General features: G+C 36.3%; 1 protein-coding gene across 8 annotated transcripts in view; it reads left to right on the forward strand.

Moving 5' to 3' along the window:
• Positions 1-2,906: 2,906 nt before the first annotated feature.
• LOC135205703 (acyl-coenzyme A thioesterase 1-like) overlaps positions 2,907-14,207 on the forward strand; it is a 107,885-nt gene continuing 96,584 nt past the window's right edge. For 2 of the 8 annotated variants that reach the window (XM_064236696.1, XM_064236697.1), the window contains exons 1-5: positions 8,021-8,220; positions 10,616-10,733; positions 10,871-11,025; positions 12,321-12,480; positions 12,918-13,086. In XM_064236696.1, coding sequence (XP_064092766.1) covers positions 10,716-10,733; positions 10,871-11,025; positions 12,321-12,480; positions 12,918-13,086 — 502 coding nt within the window. In that variant the 5' untranslated portion in view covers positions 8,021-8,220; positions 10,616-10,715. Of the gene's footprint in view, positions 2,939-8,020; positions 8,221-10,615; positions 10,734-10,870; positions 11,026-12,320; positions 12,481-12,917; positions 13,087-14,207 lie in introns of those variants that run through there. The other 6 variants (XM_064236700.1, XM_064236701.1, XM_064236695.1 and 3 more) reach the window with 5 other exon arrangements.

The raw sequence follows: 14,207 nt of genomic DNA on the forward strand, positions 1-14,207 counted from the left end.
TCTGTATGAGAGAGAGAGAGAGAGAGAGAGAGAGAGAGAGAGAGAGAGAGCGTAATTGCTGGATGGGTAGTTAACGATTGGATTGGCTGTTGGTGAGTTCTGAGGTGTCTGCAGGTGCTGTAAGCTGTTGGAGTTCTGTTTCTGTGTATTATAGTCAGTCTTTAGTCAGAAGCTGTGAGAGACAGTAGTGTTGGCAGCATTTTTGTGAAGGCATTGTTATTCAGCTGAGTTGTGTGTTTTTGTTTGTTATTTGGTTGCAGGGTTGCCGAAATGCAGAATTTTCTGGGTTTATGCAGAATAAAATAACTCTACGAGGTTGATATAGCATTTCAGTGCAGACGAAGATTCGTCGTCTTCGTCTATGCAGAAAAAAAATCGCCATTTTCAAGTTACTTACATTTTCTTAAGATTACTTACAAATTTCTCACATTACTAAATTACAAAATTATTGTAAGCTTGCCTGTTGAAAATATTTGTCAAACTGGCTAGGTTTTTAGTTGAGCACAATATTGCTTTCAATGCTTGCGATCATTTGACTGAGGTAATTAAAGATATATTCCCAGACTCTTCAATAGCCCAGAAAATGTCTTAAAAAGATCGAAGGCCACACGCGTAATTAAGGAAATTGGAAAGATACCACAGGAAGTGATTGTAACAGCTTTAAAGTATATACAATAAATTTTCTATTATGATAGATGAGAAAACATATCAACACAGAAAAGACTTGTGCAGTAATAGTTCAATATTTCGACAAGCCCAAAGGATCCATAGATACACGATTACTTGAGCTACTAAACATATAACACAGGCAACAGTGAAGATGAGGGATCAACGGGGCAACATATGTATAATCTTTTAGTTACCTGTTTTAATGAACACCAAATCCCCTTTGAAAATTTAGAAGGATTTGCAGCAGATGGTGCGAGCAATATAATGGGGGTTAATAATTCAAAACAAAAAACAAGAAGAATTCAATCGCAAGTAGACTTAGAAATGCTGCACCTGGTATCACTGTAGTAAGATGTCTTTGTCATTCAGCTCATTTATGTGCATCACAAACGGCAAAAACTCTTCCTCGTGTTTGTGAAGACTTGATTAGAGAGATCTATACCTATTTCTCTCACGGTGTATAAAGGATTCACGAGTTTCAAGAATTTCAAACATTTTGTAATTTGAAACCACACAAATTACTTCAATGTTTCGCTTCAAGGTGGCTTTCGCTGCATGAAGCTGTTGCTCGAGCGTTATAGCAGTGGAATGCCCTCTCTCTTTACTTTGGGCAAAAGCAACTGGAAGATAGGCTATCAACATCGACGCTGATCTCCGACACCCTTCAAGATCCTGCTGTCCATTTGTATTTATTTATCAATAATTTCTTGCTAAAATAACCACTTTTAATCTAACATTACAAAAAGAGGACCCCGCCATTTACTTGCTCTATGACAGATGTAAAGTCCTCTAACTTGATATCTTGAGATACTATTACAACCATTACAGACTCAAATGGACCCATCAAATGAAGAGCATTTCGTCTTATTAAATCAAGTTTACCTTGTTGCAAGTATAACGCGTGAATTACAAAAACCTCACATCAGGAACAACAGAAAATTAATAGATGATCTCCGCATACGCTGCAGACAATTCATGATAACAGCAGCCGTCCATATAAGAATGAGGTTCCCCTTTGACTCGCACTTACTTAGACTTTGCAGTGCATTGTCAGTATCCTACTGCATTAGTAAGGATGTTTTGATGAAGACTCCATCGTTATCAACATTAGCTTCATAAGTACCTCCGAAATACTCAGGGGATCTGCAGAAGTTAGATGATGAATGGCGCAACATTCCTAACTTCTCTTTCCCCACTGATATAAGACAAACAAATAATCCACAAGATTTTTTCCGTTACTTGTCTCATCCAAGAGATACTGATGATGAGATGATATTTAAAGTTCTTCCAGATTTTGTTTTCAACATCTTGGCACTACCGACTTCCACCGCTGATGCAGAGAGGATTTTCTCTAAAGTGAACCTGAATAAAACCAAGAAAAGCTGTGGAGGATGCGTGAAATTTGACCCTAATCATGTTATGATTAAGGCAATTCAAAGATCCCAAAATTTACCAGATGAGGATGACCAAGAAGTGTAATTGCACTGTGTATGTCTTCTTTATTTCTTCGACAGTGCAATAACCCACTAAGTAATGTAGAATGTTTAATGACTGTGCAGTGCAATAGCATACTGTATTGTTACTTTGCAAATAGTATTTATATATATGCTACAGATAAATTAAGAATCCTGTAATTGTTTTGGTTTAGTTAATAGGTTTGTTTATAAAATGAATTAAAATATGTATATTTTGTACTCCTAAAAATTTTTATGACGAAGTTAATAAATGTCATATGATAAAAATAATCCGGTGTGCAGGCATCATGAATAACAACCAAGAAACACACCAGAAAGGTCGCAATGGAAAATACGCGACAAACTTTTGTTGGTGGGATTCTTTGGTTACTACTCACAGCTATTTGAAATGGAGTGGTGTTAAAAATAACAAAGAAATATTTCGGTTATCCCTCTTGTTTAGAACACAACTGCTTGAGTGTGCCCTTTCACTATTTAAGAAAACGTGCAGAATGCCTCGCGCAGAATGAAGGGCAACACTGTAAATTGGTTGTTGTTTGAATTGGTGTTGTTGCTTATTATTTTGTTGTGATTTTTTAGTGCGGTGGTCATTTTTGTTTGTTAGTTGAGTTTTGTTGTTATATTGTGGAGTGTTTTCCTTGGGTTGTTTGAGCATTGTGGTTGTGTTCCTTGGTTGTTGAGTTGCAGTCCTTGGGTGTTGTGGTTGGGTTGTGGTTCTTAGTGGCTGTTGTTAGTGCCTCAGCGACCTTGACCAGTGGACAGCACAGGACAGCCCGGAGTATCTGGAGTGGTTGGTAAGTACATGTGTTTTGTGTTTGTTTGTTTGTTTGTTTTTTCTTTGTAGGTATAGGTCAATTGCCCTGCGTGTATGCTGTAGTGTAAAGAGGAAAGCGTGGCAGGGTGAGTTTGGCAGCTGGATTGATTAGGTTTAAGGGGGGGGGGGGTTGCCACTTTTTTTTTAAGCTTGTGATCCCGCCACAACCATTGATATGAATAAGATGATAGTCATTTTGGCCATAGCAAATTCTTAGATAAGAAATAGTCTCCAAGGTATATAGAATACCCATTCTATATACCTTGATCGTCTCATTTGCTCTGTAGCCCGACCTGACCCGGCCGCAACATTTTTTTGGATGCAGGCTTATTCGGACCTTGGCTGATTCGGACCTTAATCTTGGCTGATTCGGACCCATACTAATAATTTTATATTATAGCAATGGGTATTTCTATATAAGCATTCCTCATCGTTCGTCCCCGCGAATACGAAAGCCACCAGGGATTGGGGAGTCAAATGTATTTCGCCGTTTTTAGTAGGAGCCCCTGGGGGTTAATTACAGTCGTCCGAATAAATATTACTTAAAATTCTTGTTCAGGAGGTGAAATTGCATAGAAAAATCGGCCAATAATATGAAGGTCCGAATAAGCCTGTTCCCTTTTTTTTTTTACAAACGCTTAAAAATTGAAAATGAATTTTGACGAAAAACAATTTTTTTTTTTTTAGATGAATAAATTGTATATACATTGGTGTATACCAATGTATATTGTACCGGGTTAGTAACATGCCCAGAGCTATCTCGGTGGTCTTGTTAGCCTCTGTATTACATGCCTGGTGAAATTCGGAAGAAGGTTAACTCTGGAACTCCGCAGTCGCTCTCAGCATATGTGCAAAATCGGATGAACTATCTCAACGGCTAGAATTCACTTTCTTTTAACCTGATGATTGATAACCCAGCTTCTATAAGAGTTCTTCTGGTAGTTTGTAAAGGACCCAACTGCCAAACAATTTAACTGACATGACGGAAATTCAAATCCGAGCTGAGGTGAACAGCAATCACTTCACCTCTCGAACCTTACTTTACTTTTACTTTTAGGGGTTTATTTCTCGCCCTCCATCAGACACTAAGAGTCTGTTCAGGCGGGCCTTGATGTGTGAAAATAATTTCTTTTCAGTTTATATTTTGCTCTGCATCTTTTCAGTATTCGCTAGCATTTGTATTCAGGCTTAATAGTTTTCTGATCACTGTTATAGCACTTTCCAAAGAGATAAGTTCTTCAGGTTTTTCTTGAAAGCTGCCACATTTTTGCTATTCTTGACATCAAGTGGAAGGTCGTTGAAGAGTCTCGGTGCAGCATAACAAAAAGTTCTTCCTCCTATTGCATGATTCACACTAATTTCGAATAGTCTATATGGGTCATCGGCATGTCTAACTCTTACAGCAGCGCTAGTACTTGAGAGTAGGGACCAAGCAATCACGAAGATATTTAGGCTTATCACTTGTAAGTCAACAAACAAATCTTAAATTCAATTCTAGCCTTAACAGGTAACCATGTAGATCGATCAGTGCAGGAGTTTATTCTCTCCCGAAATTTAATGCCTTTTATCAGCTAGCCGCCCTGTTTTGCACATTTTGAAGCTTTCCTTATGTGATTGTATTGGGTAACTTTATAGTACAGAGAATTGCAATAATCAAGCCTTGATATTACGTGACTCATCACTAAAATTTTTGTACTGCCCTCTGTTAGATATTTTCTAATAAATGCTATGTTTCTCAGGTGATAGATACATATTTTCACTGTATTCACTATTTGATCCCTCATTGACAAATTACAATTCATCAGTACACCCAAATTTTTCACAACAGGCACAATCCTAACATCAGCGTCACCAATTCCTATGCTTTGGAACAACTGGTATTCTTCAAAGCCACCTTTGTGCCAAAACACACATCAGTTTTATCATCATTTAATTTAAGCCTCTTTTCCTCCGCATCCATGTTTTTATTTCAGTCATTATCTCATCAATTTTCTTCATTGTATCTTGTGTTGTTGAAATTGAAAGGTAAAACTGAGTATCATCTGCATATAGTTTATAACCCACTTTTTGTTTTTCAAGATATGTGATAGCTCGATAGTATATATGTTGAACAAGATAGGGCCCAGAACACTACCCTGTGGTACACCTTTCGTAAGAATTCTCAAACTAGATCGGTTTCCAGAAATTTCTACAATAGTCTTCCTGTTCGTTAAATAGCTTCGCAAAAATTCAAGTGCTTCCTCAGTCACTCCAATGGACTTTAAGTCGTCAAGTACGTACTCGTGCACAACAGTATCGAAGGCAGCACTAAGATCTAACATAATCAAAATTCCACACTTCCCTTCATCAAGAAGACCTATCATATCATTCATTATTGAGCATAAGGTAGTTTCTGTAGAGGGATTAGCTCTAAAGGCCGACTGATTTTCCGGGAATATCTCTTAACTCATCAATATGCGCCCATAATTGCTCACTTATGATTTTTTCAATAAGCTTCGACATGTAAGATAAATTTGAAATGGGCCTATATGAATTTAGTTCGTTTACATCACCTTTTCCATTGTATATTGGTTTGATCAACGCAGTCTTTTCACAGCTAGGAAAACTGGATTGTGATATACTTAGGTTAATTATATATAGGTAAATATATATACAACTTGCTTGTTTGGAGCTTCACTTATTAAACTATTGGGAAAGGGTCGTTTCCACAATATGTATTCTTCATCTCTCTCATAACCTTTAACAAGTCACGCATATTTTATTTTCCTTAAATTTTTTTAACTTCTTACCCTCCTTCACTGGCATAACTGACTGTCCTTCTAGCTGATTTTGGGGGAAACCTCTATAAATTTTATCATTTTTTTCATTAAAGAATATAGCAAATTTCTCTGCACAGACATTTTCAGGTAAGACATATTTTTTCTTCAATCCCATCAAATCATCTAGATTTTTGTGAAATTCCCTCATGTTATTAGTTTTTTTACTTTCGTCGTTGTAGAATTTTCTTTTTGTTTTTTCTAACAGGATGTTATAGTCATTTCTGGCCTTACTATATAGATTTCTGGCTTGTGAGGATTTGGCTCTTTTCATCTACCTTCCATCTTACGTCTATGTCCCTTTTTTGCCTTTAATAGCTCACTATTATACCATCTAACATTTTCGTGTACAACTATTTGTTTGCTCTTTATAGGACACTTGGTATCATACATTTTTCCAGAATTGTCATTATATTTTTTGGTATAAACACCCAACACATTCTTTACTACCATATGTTTCACATTGTATGTTCTCACAAGACATTTGCGCTACACTAACTTCAATAAAATTCTCAGCATCAAAATTTTCCCGTTCCCTATATGTGATCCATTTCTTCAATACTCTGATGCAATTTATATTAACATCGAAAGTGATGAGTTTATGTGTTTTTGAGATCTCAAAGTCTGGTTCAACTTCAAGGTTTCTTATTAGGTCAGAATCTCATCCCACATATGACCAAGTCGAGTGTATGACCACCTACTGACGTTGATACCAAAACACTGTTTATTAAATTAAACATCTCAAATACTTCCTTGAGTTCTTTAGCCTTATTATCATTTTCATCATCTACCCAACAATTAAAGTCTCCACCAATTAAGTATTTTTAATATCGTCTACCACACCCACAAGAACACTAAATTCTTCAATGAATTTCTTCATATTACTCCCTGGTGGTCTATACAATATTATAATATTCAATACCTTACTGTTTCTTGTCAGTTTTAAATAGATATATTCAAACGTTTCAAATACTATTTCATTCATGATAGAAACCCTAGAGAAGGTTTTCGACAGGAAGAACTACCTAACCTCCTCCAGTTTTATCCTTTCTTGGTACATGGTAGAAATCATGAGTACACGGCGTCATCTCCTGAATCTTTGAGTTATTACTAATATTTCCCTGCAACCAAGTCTCAGTTAATAAGCATAAATCTAATTCCATTTCATTAATAAGATTTCTAATCTTTAAGGTTTTATTCCCCACCGATTGAATATTTATCAGACCACACTTAACCAATGGGCTAGACTCCATGATCGGTCCTATTTTTTATCCTGGTAAGCTCCTCCTTCAAGGGGATTTTTTTAAAATATACTACTTTCTTGGTCGGATCAGCGAAGGAATGTATTATTATTTCTAAATAAAATATAACCTGATCAGTGTTCGTGGGAACATTCGACATCATCGCCACCTCATCTTCAGCCATGAATTTTCAATACAGCAGAGAGCTTCAACTGCCCGACTAATTATCAGTTTAATTATAAGAATAGCAGCTTAGCAATAGCTTATCTTGGGTAAATTATTCGCTGCAGTCTCTGTCCTCACATTAATTGTAACTGGAAACTTATCATATATTACTTCCGTATTTTGTGCTATTTTGAAATTTACATTTCGTTTTCACCACGCTAGTTCTTAATTTAGAGCAGTTTGGGGATTTAATTTTTTATATTATATTATTATTATTATATATATACCTGCAGGTGCAGTGTGGTTTTCATACTTATAGCATTATTAAGTGCATTTTGTGAGGGAATATAACTTCCCAAAGGTTAGATCTTTGACAACCGTAACCAACCATTCATAATTTGCATTATAAGTAAAGATCGTGTGTTTTATGTTCATTATATCATTAATGAATTACCAGGTACCCATATGTTGGATTTTTTATTGATCATAGTTTTAAGATGCTCTTGGATTGGGTTTATGCATTACTTTTTGGTCATGACAAAAATTTACAAAAGATACTACATATATCCCAGCAAGAGCAAGGTTAAGAGTTTATATAGTATAAAGAGTTTATATATAAGGAAGACGGAACAATGAATGTTGATAATGAAGGGAGGTGGTTGATATATTTTATAAAAGAATCTGGGAATAGATATAGATGAATGATTTTGGATGTTGAATGTGAATAAAAAAAAAGGTTTAATTTTACTAATTTCTGAAGTATATTTATGTGGAATAAAAAAAATGGCCTAAAGGTTGACACAAGATCGCGATAGATAAAATATGACAAATGGCGCGTCAAAGTTCGTGCATTAAATCCGCAGGTTTGAGAATGACGTATTGTAAAGGTTGAGTAACGAGTTGCATCATCCCATTTTGATACCAACAATACATAATCACCAATTTGGACTTTGGCCATTAGGTACATCCCGTCCCGGTCCCCAATCTTTGGTACCCATCATACCCAAGATCATACTTACGACGAATACGACCGGCTGAGGGTATGTGATCATTCATAATCCATTAATTATTTCAATGATAATCCACTTGTAGTAGGTATAGTGACATTTTTCATAGTAAGGACGCATAGATGATTATTAGGTTATACTATTACCTATTATTATGTGGGGATTCAGAGCAAGCTTTGGCATTACCTTAATTATAGCTATACCTAGGTAGGTCAGGCCTATTGGTCGATTTATTACATAATAAAGGCCACGTCCGAGTACTATTAAAAATCGTCCCTTCTGATAGTGAAGGAACTATAGGCCTATTAGGCTAGGTATAGGAGTAATACCTATAACTGTTTCGGTTTATCAAGTTAGAACGTCATTAAATACCTTGGCTCATTATTAATCTTAATTAATAAGGTTACTCTACTTCAATATGGATATTTGGCTCAATTTAGGTAATTCCTATCCTTCTTTAGCTTTTGATGTTTGTCAGCTCTTTCTGACTCTAGACTGGAAAGCTGCTCACCATAAGGGATTCCAGGGTATTTCTACAGGATTCCAGGATGCTGCAAGGATTACTCCTGAGTCCCTCATTGTTTCATTCTGGAAATCTAGCTTACCTATATAAGGTAGTAGGCTACTAGGTAGGCTAGGCTAGGCTAGGCTAGAACATCGATTTCACTTGCAGATGTTTTTACCTAGCAAGGATAGTTTTGGCCTATTTATTTCATTTGAAAGTAGTTATTAGGGTGTGAGCCTAGTGGGTCAAGCCTAACCCCCAATGAAAGTGTTAAAAGCCCCAAAACAGGCTGATCCTGTTCTTGCTCACCCTTACCTTGGGCGATGACACATTTAACCTAGGCCTGTATGAATATGTATTGGCCAGCGCAGGCCGGAGAAATTGTAAATGACCGAGGGTGACATAGAGGCCACCTCTCTTGGAACGCGGCCATTTCCTGAAAAAGCGCTTGAGCTAGTATGACATCATTTTGTAATTTAGGAGAAAACGCTTACTTCGAGAAGAGCATAGAGGTGTCTGTTTGCTGCCTGGATGGGCCACAACTCTTGACTGATGCTCATGGCAGCAAATTCCAAATAGCTACTTTTTCGGGAAGGTGGCCGCTACGTTGCCGCTAGGTCATTTACCCAATACCTCTAGTAATTCTGGTAATTGCCCTTCCATTCTGCAAGTGTCACATCAATTGCACACAATCTATTGATCTATACCTAATTTGTTGTATTAAGTCCTACGGGGAACTGTGTTTCAAACCTAGAATGAAAGCTCCCTCCCCTCTAACCTTAATTATTCACTGTCATTGAATCTTGCAATAACTATACGTAGCTTAGCCTATATCTCAAGACCTGTGAGGCCCGTGTGATTCCACCGTGAACACATTCATCTTACAGAATGTGTCAGTAGCCCAGACCCTGGCCACAGTCTTGCATTGTGTGCAGTTCTTCATTTAAGTTATGTATTATGCAAAATAAAACAATAACACTCCCAGCCTACCAATAAAACATAGGGTGAAGGAGTGGGATAACACTAATTCATGGCCATATTATGGCCAACCCTTGCTAACTGTAGGAGTGAAGAAAATGGGGATCTATAGGGACAGAGGTAATTTAGGTTTGGAAAGGGTAGTGTGATGTGGATAAAAAGGCCTAAGGAAATTGTGATTGTGTCAAAACAAAAAACAGAATGTGCTGGACTTATGTAGTAGTTAAACTTGCGTGTGAAATAGGCCCTTAGGTTAGATTGCTAGAAGGTCCTGGAGCATGTACAAGGAAATTGGTCAATGCAAATAACTTAATTTAGTACATGAGACCAATGTTGGCTAAACCCTTGGGAGTTTATTATGAGGACTGACGGGAGACTAATTGACATAAAACCCTGCTAATACTGAAGTCAGAATGAAAGATGTACAGGAGTTTATTCTGCCTTATGATGGTAGGGTTGAGCTTAGCCCCAAGAAGCCAAAGCAGTTAAGGTCTTTTTTAATGATGTGACACATTTGACATCAGAAAAGTTTCATGAGAAAATTGTCAGCACAGATGTGGCAAAAGAAGGATAAGTAGACATAAGTAGACTTCATAAATCAAGATAATGTTCATAAGCACTAAGAAAGGTAAACAATAAGATGAAGTGTGTTTGGGTCTTGTCAGGTTAAGTGGGACAGCATCTGAGAGGTAGCATGTGTATCAGTCACCTGTCATGAGGTTGTTCAGATCTATCCTTTGATAGCCAAAGTGATGCTGTAGATTTGTAGTTATAATCTGTACGGGGATTATTCCGTTCGATACATTTTATGATATTTTACCCTATTCTTGATACAGATAGCCTTGGGTCAAACTATATAGTATATAGGATTATAAGGAAATGTTTATATAAAGTACTGTGCTTTTTTAAAAAATCAGAAGTTTTAATTAGATTTTTATTTTTCAGAACTATATGTGTTGAGGACCAGTTCTTTTCCACAAACCGGCATTATTTAGAAGGTTTAGGAATCATTTCTAGTTGCTTCTCACTTTGTAAGCCAAGCAGCATGAGTTCTACCTCACAGGTAGGTGCTATGTAATTTGGAAAACGTTGATACCTGTGTTTGAAAGGATTTAATACTACTGTTGTATTTTTGTATTTACATTTGATTGAATCATACTTATTACCAAAAGTAATCCTTTCCTTATTTCTCCATTATAGGAAGGTGCTATATTGTCTGTGAACCCATTGTCCTGTCTTCATGACGAACCAGTTTGCATAAAGGTGTCAGGCTTGAAGCCAAATCAGGATGTCACTCTTCATTCATCTATGAAGGATGTTCGAAATATCCATTTCATGTCTTATGCACATTACAGGTAAAAATGCATTCTGTTTTCTGCAGTATATGGAATGAATAAGGCATTGTATTCTATGCAATACTATGTGTAATTCAAATTGATTGGAAGGTTGTGAATAGTCATAGTCTCCATTCTCTCTTTCATGGATAACTTATATTTAGGTTATTTTAGCATGGTGATCTGCACCAGTTAAGAGCATTGCCAGGCTCATTCTAAATAAAATGTATGAGAAAATGGTACATGTTTGATTACTAGATTATGTAAAGTGATGTCAATCATAATATAATGAAACATAGTATGGATGTGCAGTATCACATGTCCCATTGCTATTCTCAAGTCAAGATAGGTATATTATAAGCTGCTTCAGTCACGAAGGAACCATAAGCCCTTTTTCATCTGAGGTGGTTGAAGCTCATCACCAAGGTTCACCATATTCAGAAACAGAAAATTCAGAAATTTGATGTTAAATGTTTCAACTCTCCTTTATTGTAAGCGCTAGTCGGTTGAAGAGTGTTGTTTCATCCATGAGTATAAATAACAGGGGAATCCATGATATTGCATTAAAGAGCTCTGAAAGGAGAAAATAAGAGTGTGGTAGCATAATTTATAATGCTATATCTCAATTTTCTATACAAAGTCAGTGTGACAATCCAAGATGTTTCATGTGAACACACCTTGACCCTCTTGCTTAAGTATACATATAAAGTAAGATCCATGAAGGGAAAACCTACCGAGGAATTTTTGCATTGCAGTGAGGGCGATTGAAAGTTTTATGTCATTAATGAATGTTTCCCTTACAGTAAACATGAATTGCACCACTGAAATTTTAATTGTTTGCTTGCACTTGGAACAGTGACAGCTAAACATATATACTTCAAATATTACAGGCTTGTATACTCATAGGTGTATTGATACTTATTGCACTTACACTGTACGGTAATTTTAGATGATGCAGTAGCAACTAAGTACCATTTGCAAACATTTTACAAACTTATGATTGGTTTGCCAAGTTCTGGTAACATTTTAAATTAAGATAAAAGACAGCAATAAAGCCTTACCCAAGTCCTGAATTTGAATGGTTCTTTCATCATTCTTGAAGCCCAGAGTTAACAACTTGCTTGATCTCATTGTGACACATCGGGTAACTTACATAAAAAGGGATTTGCATATCACTGCAGAGCTCTAACTAAAACCATAAGAAATAATTTAATTCTAGAAGATTCATTCAGGTCAAGACTTGATAATGAAGAGAAACTTGTTGTAAATGAAGCTTGAAAAAAGGTCCCTGTGTAGACTGTTTTCCTTTATTTCAGAGCGGATGGGAATGGCGAGGTTGACGTTGATGTGATGGAATCCCTTGGTGGAGAGTATGAGGGTGTTTTTCCCATGGGTCTCTTTGGATCTCTCGCCCCAGCACCAAATGAATATAAATATACTCGCTTTTTCAAAAGGGATGTCGAAAATCCCAATCTTGTAAGTCATTTTTTAAATTGTCTTTTGTAGTTTTACTTTAGATATGCTAACCTTTATGTATTTTTTGTACGGTTTTAGGGATTTGTTCTGGGATGTTTTCTGTAAGTGTAATTTCATATGTGCAGTTTGCTAACTCCCAAATCAATAATAAAATGTAAACTCATTTTTTTTATTCTTAGTAAAATTGTTACAATGGGAAGAAAATTTGATAGTTCTGTTGGTATCATAATTATTTAACTTTAGCTCATTCCAGTATATTACTGTAATAACATAATGGAACAAGATAAAGAATTAAGCTAAAATATTGTTGCTGATTTTATTGTAGGGGTTAGTTCTCTACCTTTGGGAAGTAGATTATGTTTGTCATGTGCATTGTTAAAGTTACAGTTATATTATGCATATATTTTTGAGTTTGCTAACTGCATATTTTTATTTAGGTTACAATTAGTGTACATGACGGACATCTTAGTGCTGAAACACTATGCTCATCAGAAGCAAGCAAACCTCTGTCATCCGTTGTTCATGAAAGGCACTATATGGCTCCTGGTGTTCAGCGTATTCCAGTGCGATACGGAAAAGTTAGAGGTGCTCTGTTTTTACCTCCAGGTAAGAAAAGGCTCATAGTTCTTTTAGCAGTCTCAGTTTTTGTATGGGTTATTTTGTTCAGATTTTGATAATGCTGTAGACCTCAAAAAAGCAAGAAACCGTATCCACTAGATGTCTTTATCTAATCTGGGGTTCCAGGAGCCTCCTGGAGCCCTTGAGAGTGTTTCATACTTTAAGTGAACAATTGTACTGATCAACTCTTAGTGCTTATATCATCTGCCCATTAACTATGTTTGTTCCTTTCACTGACCCATGATTGCTTTGAGCAAATGTCATACATATTTGTTGTTGGTGACTCTCATTTCTAGATATGTCTATATGTATCTTAATTCTCTACTTATACTTTTCACTCTGCACCTCTTATAATCTATAAAAGAAATATAAAACCTCATGTAATTCAAGTACTGGTGATGGTTATTTACACTTGAAAGTATATTTTAAACTACAGCCTGATCTAAAGTTAGTGTACATGCATCCTGTATGGCTTTCGTGTTTTGGTGCTCGTATGGTTTTGTTCCCAAGTATCAGGGATTTAGTCATTTTTGTTACCTTCAGTTTTATGTTACCTTCAGTTTATCTAAGTAAAATTATTTACATTACTTAATTTTTATGTATGCAACTTACCAAGTAGTTACATAGCTATAGTTTCTAAAACAGTCAGCAGCTAGAATTTTTGAAATTCACGGTAGCGCTAGTTTGTTTTGGTCAGGTGATACCTCCCGCCCACTATCGTGGGAGTGAGGAACCAACACCGTATGAAAATCAGTTGTTTCTGCCAGCTGGTACTGTTAACACAGTTTCAGTAGTCAGCAGAATTTTTGGAATTCTTTGCTGTTGCTCATTTTCGGTGATTAGCTATTTAGGAATTGAAATAGTTTTAAATACTTTTGCACCGAAATTCACTAGTTTTGAATTGGTCTACATAATGTCAGACACTAGTTCATCTTGGATTAGTTATTGCAGTAAAGGCTGCAATACTAGGATCGCTAAAGCAGGTAATGATCCACATTCAGTTTGCACAGGTTGTAGGGGACAGACTTGTACACCAGATCAAACTGGTGGGGAGTGTATTAATTGGGATCAAAGAACTTGGAAGATCTTGACTAGTTACACGAACAAGT

This window comes from Macrobrachium nipponense, chromosome 24, assembly GCF_015104395.2.
Source record: "Macrobrachium nipponense isolate FS-2020 chromosome 24, ASM1510439v2, whole genome shotgun sequence".
Lineage (NCBI taxonomy): Eukaryota > Metazoa > Arthropoda > Malacostraca > Decapoda > Palaemonidae > Macrobrachium > Macrobrachium nipponense.